The sequence below is a fragment of the Halichoeres trimaculatus genome, unplaced genomic scaffold, assembly GCF_033239565.1.
Source record: "Halichoeres trimaculatus isolate MK-OKI-2021-1 unplaced genomic scaffold, fHalTri1.1 fHalTri1_scaffold_13, whole genome shotgun sequence".
Classification (NCBI taxonomy): Eukaryota; Metazoa; Chordata; class Actinopteri; order Labriformes; family Labridae; genus Halichoeres; species Halichoeres trimaculatus.
Window position 1 is genome coordinate 17,551,410 of NW_027437191.1, and position 16,069 is coordinate 17,567,478.

Consider the following 16,069-nt stretch of genomic DNA (forward strand, 5'->3'; position numbering starts at 1 on the left):
TCCATACAGTCAAATCACATCTTAGTCTCGGGACGTTTCCATTTTTTATTATAACCACTATGCAATGGGTGCAAATGTTTTATGGGTAGGAACTCACACAGTATACATCGTTGCGTTAGAGGCTCGCTCAGAAGTGCGTTGCTGCATCGGGTACCTCCACAGACGCATTATGAGACTTCGATTTCCAACTATTATACAAATCCAATGTTAACAAAATATAAATGACAGCCAGGGAGGTTGAGCATAAGCCACCCCCTCCTTAAATATCTGTTAAAAACTCACCGCTTAAAGTTAATTTTAATCAAGTTGTTCGTTTTTTTCATTTTATTTAATTAATGCGTAAGTTTTTTTGTCCATGTATCTTGTTTAGTACTGATTTTACTGATAATTCCGTGTCTCTGACTTTTGAAAAATGCTGTAGAAATAAAATCTATGCATTTAATTCTCATTAAGATCAGCGTGAATTTGTATGTTGGAAGAGAGAAATGACTTCAGCTTCACTTTTTAATTTCTTGTATTTGCAGTTGCGTGGCAGCAAGGAGCACAACACCTCACTTATTGCAAAAGCAGTGACTGGTAAGTTATATTCTACAGCTGTGACGCTATACATACCTCAAAGGTCACTCCTTTATTTCAATTCTGCATATGAAAAACAAGTAAGATCCTTTTCAAGTTGTATGTGTAAAAGCCTTATTCATGAACTATGTAAGTCAGTGACACACTTTAACCTTTTGGGTTTGGTGTTTGCTTCAATTACAGTACAGTATAGTATAGGAGTAGTACAGAAGGGTGTCAAGAGTTGTTGGCAAAAAGCCCTTCAACTCTGTGAAGGTGTGAGAAAGGAAATATTTGCATTTTTGACATTGTTAAACACAAAAAGCTGTGGTATTCCCCAAACTATTTTGTGGTATTTGAACATAAACATGAAGAAAGAAATTGTAGAGAACTCCTCAGAGAAAGTTCTTGTGAAGGTAAATCTTTTTTTGGTTCAGAGGCTAAACATCATCACCATCAAGCCAACCACCATATAAAGTGAAGAAAGGATGCAAACCAATGCCTTATATAGCAGATACCTTAATATAGAAAATCATAAAAAATAATATATATTACACCAGAAACAAAAGATTGTTTGTTTGTTTGCTGTTGTTTTTTTTTTTTTTTACAGTAAACAGAGGTGAATGAACAGTGGTTGGTCAATTTTGAGATAACAGTGTTTTCAGACAAGAGTACTTTCATACACTGATCTGTAAAACAATAATATAAGATTTAACGGGTACTATTATTATACTAACTCTGTTCTACTTTTTACAGGGCCATTCCGTCTAATTTTACACTACCTCTGGTACAGGTAAGTTCATTTTATTATATTGTCTTAATATGCATATGTACATAAAAAAAAAATCAGAATGGGCTGACGCCACAAAGCTTTGATTCATATTATCTGTTATTATTGCGGTTTTAAAATCTTAATGTTTCATCAACCACAGTTTGAATAGTAGTGACTTCAGGTAACAAACCAGCAGCTCAGATAAGATAAGATAAGATAAGATAAGTCATACTTTATTAATCCCCGGAGGGAAATTCAAGTTGTTTGGGCACTCTTCCAAGCAGAGAATTCAGAGGCTCAGGTTGGGCCTAGTATTGTGTTTGAAGGGCTAAATCATAAAAAACACCTAAACCTGAAAAAATTGTTTTACTTAATATTGATGAAAATGACAACAAACTGATTGTAAAGTGAAAAATCAAATTTATCAGTGATCTCATTAAAACAGCAGTCAATAAAAAATACAGCAACCTAGCTCACCCTCCCTCTCTCATCCATACCAAGCAAAAGGTCACAGGTGACTCAGAGATACAGAAAATCGTTCTGTATCTCTAAAAAATATCTGAATCTGAATCTCTGCCTGTATCCATTAGACTTTCCATTCACTGATTTGCGTGTTCCCAAAATTAACCTACATCCTAAATAAGCAACAACAAATTAACACCACAAATAATGTACGATAAATAACATACAATACAAACATACCCAAAACCCTGAAGTATAATAATAAACCCTAACTCCATTCATGGCTCCTACATTAGGAAAGTTATTTTATCTGTTAAGTATTTGTATCTATGCAAAATGCAGTATAAATCTAAAAAAAGTATTGTCTTATCTATCATGCATTACTGCACATTGTCAACTGGAAAAGTGTTGAAAGGAGACTTAATGTGACCTGCAGCTGAGACTGTAATGATCTGGTACTAAGGCTGTTTGTCCTCTCAGTACTTAGTCTGTGGGGATTATCAATGACCTCATTAAATATTTAAGAAGATGGAATTTATGTGTGGAAGAGTGATCGAAAAGGTAGCTTTGTTGTTGTCCCAAAAACAGATCAGCACAATGCATTAATTGGGTTATGTATTTTTACAGTGGGCTGCTTCAGAGGAGAGCCTAACAGTAAAACAACTGATGAAACAAATAAACATAGAAATCGTTCACCTCAGAGAGGCTGGAGGAAAGAGGAAGCTCCACTAACGTAACAGATTCACTTGTGTGCAAGTCCCTTCCTACTGATTGGCCAGCCCTCTGGAGATGCCTATTTGGGGGCAGAGCTATGGGTAGACTTGGGTATTTGAAGCCTGCCAACATGTCACAAAGCAATTAGGAGACCATAATCTTATGACCTCATCATTTCAGTTAGTCTTGTGAAGATCTGGTGAAGCACTCATGCTGTTTTTAGAGCAGACTGATTTTTAGCAGTCCATATGAGTATGGATATCCAGCATTATTACTTTATATCCATGTTTGAAATAAAGTACAGCCTCATACCACCACTTAAAGAGATTTTCAAGGCTACCCCTTTACATTTTGGATCAAGTTACAGCCCGAGGGAAATCTTTCAGCACTAGCAGTTCTTTAAGTACTTTAGTTTGTGTTCTTTTCTGATCATTGTCTTTTTTCTAATTCTATTAACCTCAGCCCGTCCAGCTCTTCTCTTCCTCTTGGCCTCGTCCACCTGGCAAACAAGCAGATCAACTGGCAGCTGGTGCTTGCAAGGTGAGACTTAAGCACTCACACACACCTACCCACACATACCCACACTCTCTATCTCACTTTGTGATCAATACCTGAGTGTGAGCTACTTTTGTTGCTGACACACACCAAGCCTTCCTCTTCCCCCAGTCTTCTCTTCTCCTCTCGCCATTTGTGTATTCCCTCCACCAATCATTTAATTGAACTCATTACAACAGAAGAACCAAGAAGAAATGCAGTTTATAATTGGCTATTGATCCAGCCAAGTAAGACGGTGTCCAGTGTGGTCAAATGATGCAGTGGATGTCCATTACTTTAGGGTGTTTGATCCTGCCCATTTGATTTTTGTCTGTCCTTAAATCTCTCTCCTTTCATTCCCTCTGAAGCTGTCTTTACTCTTCTAAAACTCTCGGTTATTATTGTTTCTCCTAACTTTAAGCAAACCAATAAAGGCTCTCAGCCTTGAATCAATCTCTTTTCAAATCAATCTGTCCAAACTGACAGAGACACTAAGTGCTCCTTCATATTTTTTCTCTCATCATCTGACATTTAACATCCAAACTCTTAAAACTTTGAGTCATGATAACTTATTATTTCTCACTTTGTCTCTTTGTGGGCTGTTTCATTACCCTTCTTTTTCTCATTTAGTTCTAACTGTTTTTCTGTTTCTCTCCACAGCAATGGCAAACTGCTGGCAGTGGTTCAGGACCAGTGTGTGGAGATTAGGTAATTATTGAACAGTATCCCACTGTTCGAGGCACTCTGTCTGTGTGTGCCAGTGATAGAGAGCCTTGTAATTAATTGGCTGATTTATCCCATCTTGATTAAAAAAAGAGCAACAGTCTCAAATTGTATCTAAGTAATGAAGTTTTTTTTTCTACCCAGCCTCATTACATTCAGTAACAAAACAGTCGGTCACAGTAAAAATATTTGAGCCAGTTTAGCATAAATTTTCCGCTACCCATTTGCAACTCCAGGCTACATGAAACAAATGCTAACAATTTGAAAATACAAGCTCTCCTTGAATGTTTTCATCTCTGTGTGTGAGAAAGAGACCTCAGCATATATCTGCATGAGTGTGTTTGTGCTCAATTTACGTGGCTGTAATTTTTCAGACACGATCCAATTTCCCCTGCACACAGCGAAAATGTACTCACTCAGCAGTGTGCGCTATTGACACAGTGTAGCTCTTTAAATGGAGGGAAATTGAAATGAGAATCAATAGCAGTGAAGCAGGTATGAACGTGTCTCACTCTCCAGAGGGCAATGGGAGGCAAACTTGATTTTGTGAGGTCTGTTCCCCCGACTGTTTAATTTGTTGTTATTCCAAAGCACAAATCAATATGTAAGAGTATGTTTCTGTTATTTACTACAACCTGCTCTTAGTTGTAGCTGATCTGTTGTAATCTCAGGCAATCAAGCCGCTCCATGTATGCCTCGTGTAGTTTGTTGTTGTTGTTGTTCACACCACTGTTGTTTAATCACTAAAGGCTTTATGACCCAGCTTTGTGGCATTTTTTGGCGTGAGTGGGTGTTAAGTCTGCTCAAGGCTTCATCCATTGAGGTCCGTTAAGAGTCTGTCGAAACACAGCTTCCTCTTAAGGCCTTGTCTGCTTGATCCATTGAGCTACTTCAGCTGGCAGGCTATCAGTGACTGTTATAACCCAACTTATACCAAAGGGATGTATGAGGCTCAGTGTGTGTATCCCAGTCGTGTCTCTCATTTTTTGTGTGCTTGCTCCTCAGGTCTGTGAGAGATGACTTTGGCTCGGTCATCGGAAAGTGCCAGGGTAAGACTCCATCCCTCTCTTTTATCAATCACACAGTGTAGATCAATGTAATCATGGTACCTCTCCTCACTAAACACCACATTTTTCTACAGTGTGCTGGTTAGAGCTGTGAAGTGTAGTGTGAGTGCCAGGCTGATCTGGGAGAGTTATAGTGTGTGCGCCCTTGTGCTGTCCAGTGTGGTTCAAACACGTTCAATGGCCTGTGTCAGAGAAAACAACAGAATAGACTTCTTCACAAGGAAGATTAGCTTAGGGTTGGTTGACCAGTGTACACAACATCATTACAATGACAATTTTATTTATTTTTTAAAGATCACTACATCATCAATTCAACAGTTGTTTTTGCATTATCTTAAAAATGTGCAGATCACATGGTCATATTTTCAAAGTATACTCCTGAAACTGATGATGATATGAACCTGAGAGAGGAAATATATATATATATATATATATATATATATATATATATATATATATATATATATATATATATATATATATATTTTTTATTTTTTTTTTTTTGCTTGCTTTTATGCCTTAATTCAGAGAGGACAGGACTGTGGATGGAGCTGGAAACAGGGTTCAGGGTTACTTTATTTGTACCTGTTGGTAGATTTGGTTTGCATTGACATAACACACAAAGTGACAAAGTGCTTGGTACTTAAAAGGCAACCTTCATTTTGAACAAGAAATAAGCAATCAATAAAAACAAGATATGAAAGAAGAAAGATCCTCCCTCAGTTAATAAACACAGGAAATAAACTCAAACATTAGTCAATAAAAATGAGGTTAATAAAAAGTGTGAAAGTGTCATCAGTAAAAACAAGATCAGGGAATAAAAGGGAATGAAAATCCATTATTAGATAATAAACAAAACAGAACTTGTTTCTACTTCATTAGTGCTGTATCAATGGTTGTTGGGGCAGCCCTGAAAAAAATATTCTTCTCTAAATGCAAATGAAAGTAATGAATACTGATGGTCACTGTAAGGTTGACCTAATTTTGGCTGAAATAAATAAGCCAAAATACTATTTTCATTGGACAGTTACAAAATACACATTTGGAGCCAGGTTCTGTGCAGTAGGGACTAGCTGTTGGAGCAGCGTTTTGAATGTCTCGCCCTTACTGCTTAACAAAACAGAAATTAGGATGAAAGAGCTAAGGTCCCTCAGGTGTATATATACATATACTTTCTTACACCTCATGCACATTGCTTCTCATTTGTTCACTTTTGTTCTATGTTATGTATATATGTCTATCTGTGTCAGAAGTTTACATGTGTGTGTGTTTCTGCTGGTGCCTCATAGCCAGGTCATATTTGTAAATGAGAACAGCTTCTTGAGTCAGTTTTAAGTGACAGTAGGGATGGGTACCGAATCAGGTACTTTTATAGGTACCGACCCAATTCTGTCAAAAGCACCGGGTACCGATTCACATAAAATCAAAAGGTACCGTGTTTAGGTACCTAAATGCATCTTTGTGACTGTGAGGGAGTGGAAGAGTTGGCGATTTTCCATGCAGGACATGAACACAGCATTGCAAGGTATATTGTAGAATAAATATGTTAAATTGAAAAAAACGTATATTTTATTCATAAATAAATTGATATTTTTTTACCACATGAACAAAAAAGGTACCGAAAATTGGTACCGTTGAGTACCGGTACCGATTGCCAGGTACCGGGTATTGGTGCCATTTAGTTTCAAACGTGAAAGGTACCCATCCCTAAGTGACAGTAAAAAAAAGTACAGTAAAATAACATCAGTAGCCATGTTTGAAAGAATTTGATGAATACTATTCAAGTTTGACCATTAGTTAACAAGAACGCTTTATGACATACACTACAGGAAATCATTTGGGGGAGCTCTTAAGCTTTTGGCTTTGCTTTTGGGGAGGTGCCACATCGCCCATTATTGTGAATATTTTTGATCAAAAATGCCCCTGAAACTGAAAGTGTTGTGTGCTTTATAATAAAACATTGGCTCGCAAATTATCCCATGGTGCGACATGTTGCTTATTTTTCATGCTTAAAGTCCTAACCTTAAAAAACAGCACCCATCAGTGAGAGACTAAAATCTCAAATCACTGCTTATTTTGAATAAACTGAAACTTCAAGTAGCTGCTTCAGTCAAGAGTCCCACCCAAATATGACTGTTTTTGCATTTTATAAATTAGTAGATAGTTTTGCTATCTGCTGTCGTGTTGATAAATCTGTTGTCCTAATTAATAGCGTCTGTAGTCTGGCATGTGTGTATATGTGTGTGTTAGCTTACATGCCTGTATCTGTCCTTGTTATTCCACTTTGAATTTGCTTTTGAAAGAGAACTATCGACCACTGAGGCTAATTGGAATTTGTGCAAAAGAGATGGTGAAAAGCAGCACAGATAATCACCCCTTCCCACACACTGTCACTCATTAAACGCCGCCTCGCTGTGGATGATAAAAACAAATAGCCTTGATTGTTTGATTAGCTGCTACAATGGCCTGCTGTCTTGGTTTTAATTGCTGTAAACAAGAGGCCCAAAGTCTCTGCAAGTTCTAACATACGATACATGAAAAAGTTGGAAGGTGTCTTCTGAGAACAGTCTTTTAACTGATGTTGCCTTGCTTAAATGTTCTTAGCTCATCATTGAGGCACCTTCCAGCTTGTTTTTTTTTAGTTCTGCAGCTCAATGTCGGGACCTTTGAGGAGATGCCTACTGTGAGCTCCCTGTTAGCGACAGACGGGACAGTTGGCAACTAACAAGTGACCAAAGCACCGATTTCAGCAATATCCAAACATCAGACTCATTTCAAAGAAACCATCATCAAAAAATTCCATTGTTTATTGGAAAACACTAAAAGACTAGGGTATTGTCATCTCAATAATCTGTTTTCATTCCTATTTTCTGCACATAGCCTCATTGCTGTACATGCACACCCTGCTCCATATAAAACAAACAAAACAAAGCATGAGCTCAGCAGGAAGCCCAGAAAGCAACTTTGTTTTTCCAATATTTTCTATCCTCACTTCTTGCTTCCTTTTCTTCTTTTTTTCTTCCTTTTGTGTGTTTTTTCTCTCTTCTTCGCCTTCCCTCCTGCCAATTGTCTGCCTGTCTCTCTCATGCTGTATTTGTTTGGATCTCTGGCCAGACGTCATTGTGCGCCGTTGTTCTAATGCTTCATCGTGTGCATAACAGTTGCCGCCAGGCCTGCGTAAATCCCAGCCTCTCTGCTCTTTTTTTTTTTTTTCATTTCATCTCTCCTTTTCGTTTTACTTTTACTTCATTTCATTTCACGGAGATTTGTCCTAATGGATTCTGCTGTGATCCTGCTTTCTGTGGCGTTTGCTTTTAATGGAGGGGTGTGGGCTAGTATGCGTGTATGTGTGTAAGTTACCACCTCTTGTGTGTGTGTGTGTGTGTGTGTGTGTGTGTGTGTGTGTGTGTGTGTGTGTGTGTGTGTGTGTGTGTGTGTGTGTGTGTGTGTGTGTGTGTGTATCCACACCTATGTATCACTCTGTGTCTCTTTCTCTCCTTCCCCCTCCCTCTCTGTCTACTCCTGTTACAGCCGAGTCCTCTCCCGCCCCCGTACATAATTCATAAGTGTTGAGCTCTGATAAATGCTTTTGGGAGGCCTTTGGATTGAGGGCTTCTATTGGGTTGTCGGGTGTAATTCTCCCCAAACTTCTGCCCTCACAATCTCTTGGAGGAAAAAAAAATCAGGACAGTAGCCTTCAATTTTCCAGCTCCCCAAAAAAGCCATCTATGTGGAAATGGAGCCCCGACAGCTGCAGAACAACACACTGTATACAATTCGTAATGGGAGCAAGAGATAGGAGGGGAGGCAGCGTAAGAGTGAAATGGAGAAAAAGATTGAAAGAGGAGGCAAAAAAATAAAAAGAAAAAAAAGAAAGAAAACAGAGTAGACGCTTTGTATCCATGGCTCCCGTAATGTCTCCATGTTCTTGTCTGCACCGTCTCCGCTGTGAGTCTCAAAGGTGTGTTAAATCTCCTGCTTTCTGAGGTGCTCTCTGATACCTCGGTCTTAAAATTTGGGGAGCTATTATTCCTCTCAGTGGGTGCTGGCTTCATTGTTTCTCTCTCATTCCCCCTCTCTGTCTTTTGTCTGTCTGGCCTCCCACTCTCTACCCTCCTTTACTTCATTTAAAATTCTAGTCATACAATATCCCGACGCCTCCATTCGTTTGCAGTATTGCCCACCAGGGGTTGCAGCACAATCCTCAGCCTAGAAATCCAATGCAATAAACTGCCAATAGCGCCGTTATGTGATATCAACAAAAACATAACTTCCTTTTTATAACTTTATTGCTTAGTAGACGCAGCATCCGTCGTGGCGTATTGTTTCACACTGCTCTCCAGTGCAGAAATATATACTTAAGGGTTGTATTTATTTGTTTGTAAATATTCTGCACAGCTTTCCTTTGCATTAGACAAAGAGTGTGAGCACACATTTGAGTGAGGGAAAAAAACTCCTTTCCCACTTTCCCGCCTCTCATGTGTTTTAGATAATCAGGTATTCAAATCAGATTCAGGATCAGAAGCCTGCCAGACTGCCCGAGCTCCTCTATCAGACAGTTTGACAGAGAAGCCTTGAGAAAGTGCCAGCAGGCAGGGATGTGCTTTATAACAGCGATATGGTTACACTCACAGTACTGCTGAGCCAGCAGATTGGTAAAACAGTGGCCTATACTTCAATAAAAACAGGATTTATGATCCCAGTTTTCCTCCTCTTTCTCTTCACCCCACCTTTCGGCTCCTCTCAATCTGGCAAGTGAAAGTGTGTGCAAGACAGTGAGCGACCATTATTTATCTGTATTACTCCAGCTGTCCTTCATTGATGAATTGGATGAGCCCATAGGCACATTGTGTTGATGTAATGCATTAGCTATATCCTTCTTCTCCCATCTGTATTCATCATAGGCTCACCACAGTACACAAGGGATTATTTGCAGAGACTTTTCTCATCTGCCTTAATAAGAAATCCATGGTTCCCTGAATCTCTTGTCCCTTTCTCACCCTGTGTCTGTGAGCTTTCAGGTCTCTTCTTTCTTCTCCTGCAGTGCCCAAGGACCCAAACCCCCAATGGCGAAAGGTGGCATGGAGCCATGACTGCACCCTGCTGGCCTTCGCTGACAGCACCGGCACCACACGTCTTTTTGACCTCATAGGCAGTGAGCTGTTTGTCATCCCACCGGTAACCATGCCAGCCCTTTCCTCTTGACATCAACTCTTTTTTTTTTTTTTTTACCTCTCTAGTGCATGCATTGACACTAATTATGAGTGGTTAATTAGGGGAACCATATGGAAACCCTGTGGCTTCTTTTTGATGTCCCCAGGCAGGAGGTTCACCTCCAGTATGTTATGTCTAAACTTAGACACACTGATCTTTCTTTAACTCATCATTGGAAAGCATTAACCAAATTAACATGGATGCCAGTTTCTTTTTAAAATCACAAAAAGGTGGGGGGGGGTTCAAACCCCAATTATACATTGCACTGCTGTGTTCTAGGTATGATGTTAGATCTAGAAGGATTAGAATGTTTCCACACTCTTTAAATGCGGAGAGATCATAGCATCTGCACTTTCTATCTGTTGCAGTTCCATGCTATACATGGGCTAAACAAGTGTCATGTCGGCCTCATTGAGTGACTTCACTGCATAATTCAGCTGCACACACTGAGTATGAAAACACTACATTTTTAGGTTCTCCTGTGAATTCTCAGTGTTAAGTGATAAGCAGTGCATACAAAATGAAGCAGAAGAGCCCGAGTGTCTCTTCCAATGTCAGGTACAGACACAAGGTGCGCTGCTAAGATGGTAAACTCAGGGACAAGGCCTCACTCTGTTTAAAGCAACAAAAACAACACACTGAAGTTCTTGCTTACATTTACTTTTTTACCATTTGAAACAAATAATGTTATAGACTACTACTGCAGATTAAGTCTGCACTGGCGGCACATTGAATAGAATAGAACTTTATTGTCATTGTAACAAGTACAATGAAATTGAAGTCCCAGCAGCAATCAAGAAAACAAAAGTAAGAAAGTGTACAGAAAGTGCAAAAAGGTCAAAAGGAAAATAGATGATGACAGCTTGTCCATCATTTTCCAGTTCAGCCAGCCTCCACCTCCACAGGGTCCAGGACTGAGCTTCTTCAGCAGTCTGTTCAGTCTCTGTGTCCTGGATCCTGTCTGCTCACAGCAGGTGAAGCTCTTCCAACATGGCGTTGGTGTCTGATGTTAGCTCCGTTAGTCATGTCTGTGAATAGCATGATGCTACTCTGCCCTCTGGTATTCCCTCTGTTGCTGGGTTAGCACAGCTAGCTCGTCCATCTTATTGGAGATAGATCTTATGTTCCTGATAACGATGGATGGAAGGACAGGGCGATGTTGTCACTTCTTAGCTCACACCTGAGTACCAGCACGCTATCCTCACCTCCTTCTACTCACCTTGTGGGAAGACATCAGGCCTTGCACCAGTTAGCCTTGACATGCAACAGGCTGCTAACAGCTGAGTTCACGTGTAAACAATGCTGCCGTGGTTACATGTAGGATCTCCAGACAAACACAGGAGAAAAAATAGTAAAAATATCACTGAAGTCACAAAAGTTTGGTGTCCATGACCAACAAATGAGCCATACAAAGTAACGATCCACTCCAAATACAAAGATTGAGAAAAAGAGAAGAAAAAATTACAAGAAACGGACAAAGAAGAGAGAGCTGCTGCAAAAGGCAGCCATAGCCAACAGGGCGGCACCTAGCAACATGGTGTGTTTACATAGAAGTTTGAGTTTAGACTTTAGAAGCTGATTATTTCTTCCTTATTCTGCTGTCTCTTTTATTTTAGAATATCATTAGATTACTATGTAAATGCCTTTGCTTTAGATACTAATAAAAACGAAAAATTCAGGCAGGATATATTAGGCATTTACTATTAATAAAATGATTGATTGCAAACCGAGTGCTGCCTCAGAAACAAAGTGAAGAGATGTGAATTGACCAATATTGATGCTTGATATTCTAGCTAGTAATTTAAGTGTGTTTTAGTTGTTGTTTACCTTAAACCAGTGTTTCATTTTGGATATAGCAAAAACATCTAAGGCTAAGTGCACTTGAAATTATATTCATGACATGTGTAAGATAACACATTCATCAACTTCCTACCTAGCTAAGAGCTACTCAATTGGTCAAGGTATTTTACCAACATTTGATCAGTTAGGAAGTACTTGATTGCTGACATTAGCTTTTGATAAATGTTACGCATGCTAGCTTCCTTATTTGGACCAAGTTCACTCATGTTATAAATACTGTAGAAGAAATGTGACACTTTGTCAACGCTTATAGCTAGCTTAATAATTTTACACTTTTCCTGTTCTCACATACCACAGCATTAAACTGTTATATCAACTATGAAATTGGATTCAAAGAATGCTAATATTAAGTGTCAAACACTAGTGTTATGATAACCTTGATATGATTACATTCTTAAGTGTCCTTACAAGAAGAAGAACACAAAAGTCCTTACCAATGGGTACATCATCTAGCATGCTGTCACATGCAACATTATTAGATATTAATATAGATAATTGTATCAGCCACAGAGAGGGTGAACTACTTTTAGGTATTGTCAAAGTTATGCTAATGTTGGCTTCATTGGTTTAAATACATTCACAACAGTCTTACAAGAGGAAAGACATGAAGTTCATCATTAATGATTACATTATCCAGCCTAGCATCCAGTCTTGTCACGTAGAGCTATTAGGGAGGTGGCAGTTGAAAACCTCAGTATGGTTTTAAGATTTACTTCACTAAATCTGGGCCTTTTTTTATTTGCCTCCTCTCTTGTGCTCTGGAATACAGTTCTTTTGTGTCGACAGCTCTTTATTTAGCTGTGCAGCTTTTAGTGTCCATTTATCTCCTTGGTACTTGGCACACTGCTTCACATAATACTGCGTAAGGTTGTACTCCTTATGAACGGCAACTTTCTTTTTGCATATGAGATAGGTGCAATTCCCCTTAAATTCCACAAAGAAACAATTATTATGCCATTTCTCCTGAAACACTCCGTGCTTGACATCAACCTTTCTTTTGGCCTTTGAAAGGAGAATCTTGACAATGGCACAGCCAAATGTGTTTTTTTTGTTGCTGTTTGTTTGGGTATGCTGCTTTCAGGGTCAACTCAGAAATCTGACAGTTGACCAGGTCATGAACACGGCAGGCCAGGGTTCCCTGTAAATTGATACCAAGAGGCGGGCTGTATTAAAATGGTGTGAGTTTTAGACCCTTAATCTAGGTGTTTTAAGTATGATATTTTACAATCTTCTGCTAACACTATCAAGCACATAGTTATGCTAGCTACGGGGAGTTTAGCATTAGCATTAGAATGTTAAACTAATGTTTGAAAATAAGTTTTTTAACCTCAAAAATAGGTCAGACACCCCCCCCCCCCCCCCCCCCCCAAAAAAAAAAAAAAAAAAAAAAGAAAAGAAAAGAAAAGAAAAACAAATTGGCTAACACATTGTTGATTCACTTTGTAGGAGACTGTTGTTTTTTCATACAAGTGAGACATCAGATTCTGAACTCTTAAACCTTTGTTTACCACTTTGAGCATGATATCAGAGGACAACAGCTGCTGTTTGAATGTGGTCAGATTGGCAGGTTTCCTAACAGATCACCAGTAAAGGAAGCTACAGCAGATTTGATTGAGTTTAATGCTTGACTTTGACATAGCTTGAAGATTCAGACATCCAAATTCTCTGCTCCAGAGACTGTTGCTTCTTGTTCTGCTGTTTCATTGAAGCGTACTTTTACTGGGCACTGTGAGCTGCCTGTCACCTTTAGAGGAAATCATCTCCGTGTCAGACACCCTCTGTGCTTTCCTTCTCTGTCATGCCTGCTCTTCTTATCCACTGTCTCGTACTTTTCCCCCCCTGCTTCTCATCTCTTCTTTCTTTTCCCCTGTTTGCCCATCGTCTCTCATTCTTTTCTTCTCCATCTCCACCACCTCCTCTGTTAAATTTTTCACACACTGCAACTCCCCAGATCCTTCTTTCCATCTTTCCTGCAGCATTTCTCTCACCCTCGCATGTCTGCATCTCAGTTCATCTCCTCATGCTGCCATTTCAAGTCCATCTGCCCTCACTTCAATGCCCTCTGTGTGCTGCATATCACCATCCCTCCACTTCCATCCATCACTCCTACTGCTCCTCCAGCCGCCCTATCAGAGTGGATGAGCGCTGACACTCCCTAGTCACACTTCCGACTTGTAATCTATGATCTTCATTCTTTTAGTGCAACTTTGCTGTTGTGTTTTTCCAGTTTGAGTGTCTGCACACTTACAGGAGAACCACCTGCTCTGCTGAGCTGTGCCTCTAGTTTGTTGTGTTCAGAGCACACACAGCTGACTTGCAGTTATTTCTGGAGGTGTAGAAAAACAGTAAATTTGACAGATGGTATACATGGATTAAAGATATTCTTATTTTTTTCCCACATCCTCTTTGTCAATTAATTTCTCTTTCTTATTTTGTAACTTTCCTGGTCTTATGTTTACTATTTTCTGCCTCATCCCTTCTTCATACCCTTTTTTTTCAATTCAATGGTTGTGTTATTCAAAATTGCTATTAATACAATGTGTTTTCAGCGTTTGGAAAGACTTGTTGAGTCTCAAAGTGATTGAAAACTACTCAGAACTACTTTCATGCTTTAAATCATTCTATCACATATGGCATTTGTTGCTGACTCCACTTTCCCATTCCTCTCCATTTTTCTCCAGGTGCTGAGTTTTCCCGGAGATTTTAGCTGTGCGGTGGCTGGCCTGATCTTCCTGGAGTACACAGCGAGTGCTCAGTGGTCAGCTGAGCTGCTTGTCATTACGTATGGCGGGGGGCTCAAGAGTTACCTTGTAAGGTGAGAGATCAAACCAGTTCACTCTCATGCTTCAGAGCATCATTTATTTTCTTTTACATTGTGATAAACAGAATAACGGTCACAGTCACTGTTCTGTCCTTGGTACTTTCTCAATGAAATGCATCTGTTGCGACCTGAAGAGAACTTTGAACCCTCTGTTTATTTTCTCTGCTTTCACTCACATACATGTCACATTTTTTTGTTTCCTCTCAAACACACCAAAAACCTAAACAGTAACAAAGAGCAACTCTCCATTTTCACAAAGCAGCTATTTTCTTCTGACATCATGCTTGTGGTAGAAATTAGCTTGAGTGCTGGTTTATTGTCGTACAGCAGTGTTAAAACATGTAACGAGCCACACAGTTTCTGGGTTTCAATGTCTCCTCAATGATCAGAAAACTAAAAAAGACCAATGACAGTGAAAAAAATGTAAATGTTGTCATATTTATAGATAAAAAGCCCAAACATTTTATATGACCCCTTTCTACAAAAACCAGTGGGTGACATCACAGAGACTATGCCCAAGTTTGAAACACAGCTGGCATCCACATAAGATAAAGTGCAACCAAACTGGCATGTGTATGTGCATCCAACACACGACCACTTTTGTTTTTCATCGAACATCAGCAAGCTCTAATAATCATTCTATGGACCAATTTAAAGTACGTTTTGGCAACAGAAGCAGCGTGTAGCTCATAGACTTTTAAAAAAATGGACGTCTGCTTGCTTGGCTCGAAGTGAGGTCTCCACAAAAACTGCTCCCCCTGGTGGCTGGCTGCAGTATAGGTTAAAAAAATTATTTTAAAAAATTAATACTCCTCATAGAAATGTTGCTCACGTCCAATTGTTGTGGTGATTTGAAGATATCATTTGGCTGTCTTGTATTCAGGTCCTCTTTTTACTAAAAAGTCTCTTTTTCATTCGTTATAAGAGGTTAAAAACAAGGCTTTACGTACCGTTTAACGATGATTGACAGCTGCTGTTCTCGTGTATTTTTTTCGGGGATTGTAAAATATGACGTGAGGTAGAGTCAGGAAGTGATGAGACTCACCCAGCTCCACTCAGATTCTCCCAGAATCCCTCATCGTCTCTACTGCGCAGACTCTGGCTGCACAACTGCTACAATGGCTGCGCCTGTGACGGGGGAATTTTGGCTTCAAAACCGTACAATGATAAATGGCAGAGCCACACTGTCTACTCTATATACAGTCTATGGTGTAGCTCCATTCATTCACATGAGATAGTATTCTTTGAGAACTAAATTAGAACTCTATGCAGCATAAGAATGTCTGGTTGGTCAGTGCTCAGTTGTCAGAAGCAATATTATACCATGGAGTCAACTTCCGTGGAGTT

At 39.4% G+C, this 16,069-nt stretch overlaps 1 protein-coding gene across 1 annotated transcript in view; it reads left to right on the forward strand.

Moving 5' to 3' along the window:
* nbas (NBAS subunit of NRZ tethering complex) overlaps positions 1-16,069 on the forward strand; it is a 221,581-nt gene that overhangs the window by 268 nt on the left and 205,244 nt on the right. The window contains exons 2-8 of the mRNA XM_074685126.1: positions 525-576; positions 1,312-1,348; positions 2,966-3,043; positions 3,698-3,745; positions 4,766-4,809; positions 9,872-10,005; positions 14,583-14,716. Coding sequence (XP_074541227.1) covers positions 525-576; positions 1,312-1,348; positions 2,966-3,043; positions 3,698-3,745; positions 4,766-4,809; positions 9,872-10,005; positions 14,583-14,716 — 527 coding nt within the window. The remainder of the gene's footprint in view (positions 1-524; positions 577-1,311; positions 1,349-2,965; positions 3,044-3,697; positions 3,746-4,765; positions 4,810-9,871; positions 10,006-14,582; positions 14,717-16,069) is intronic.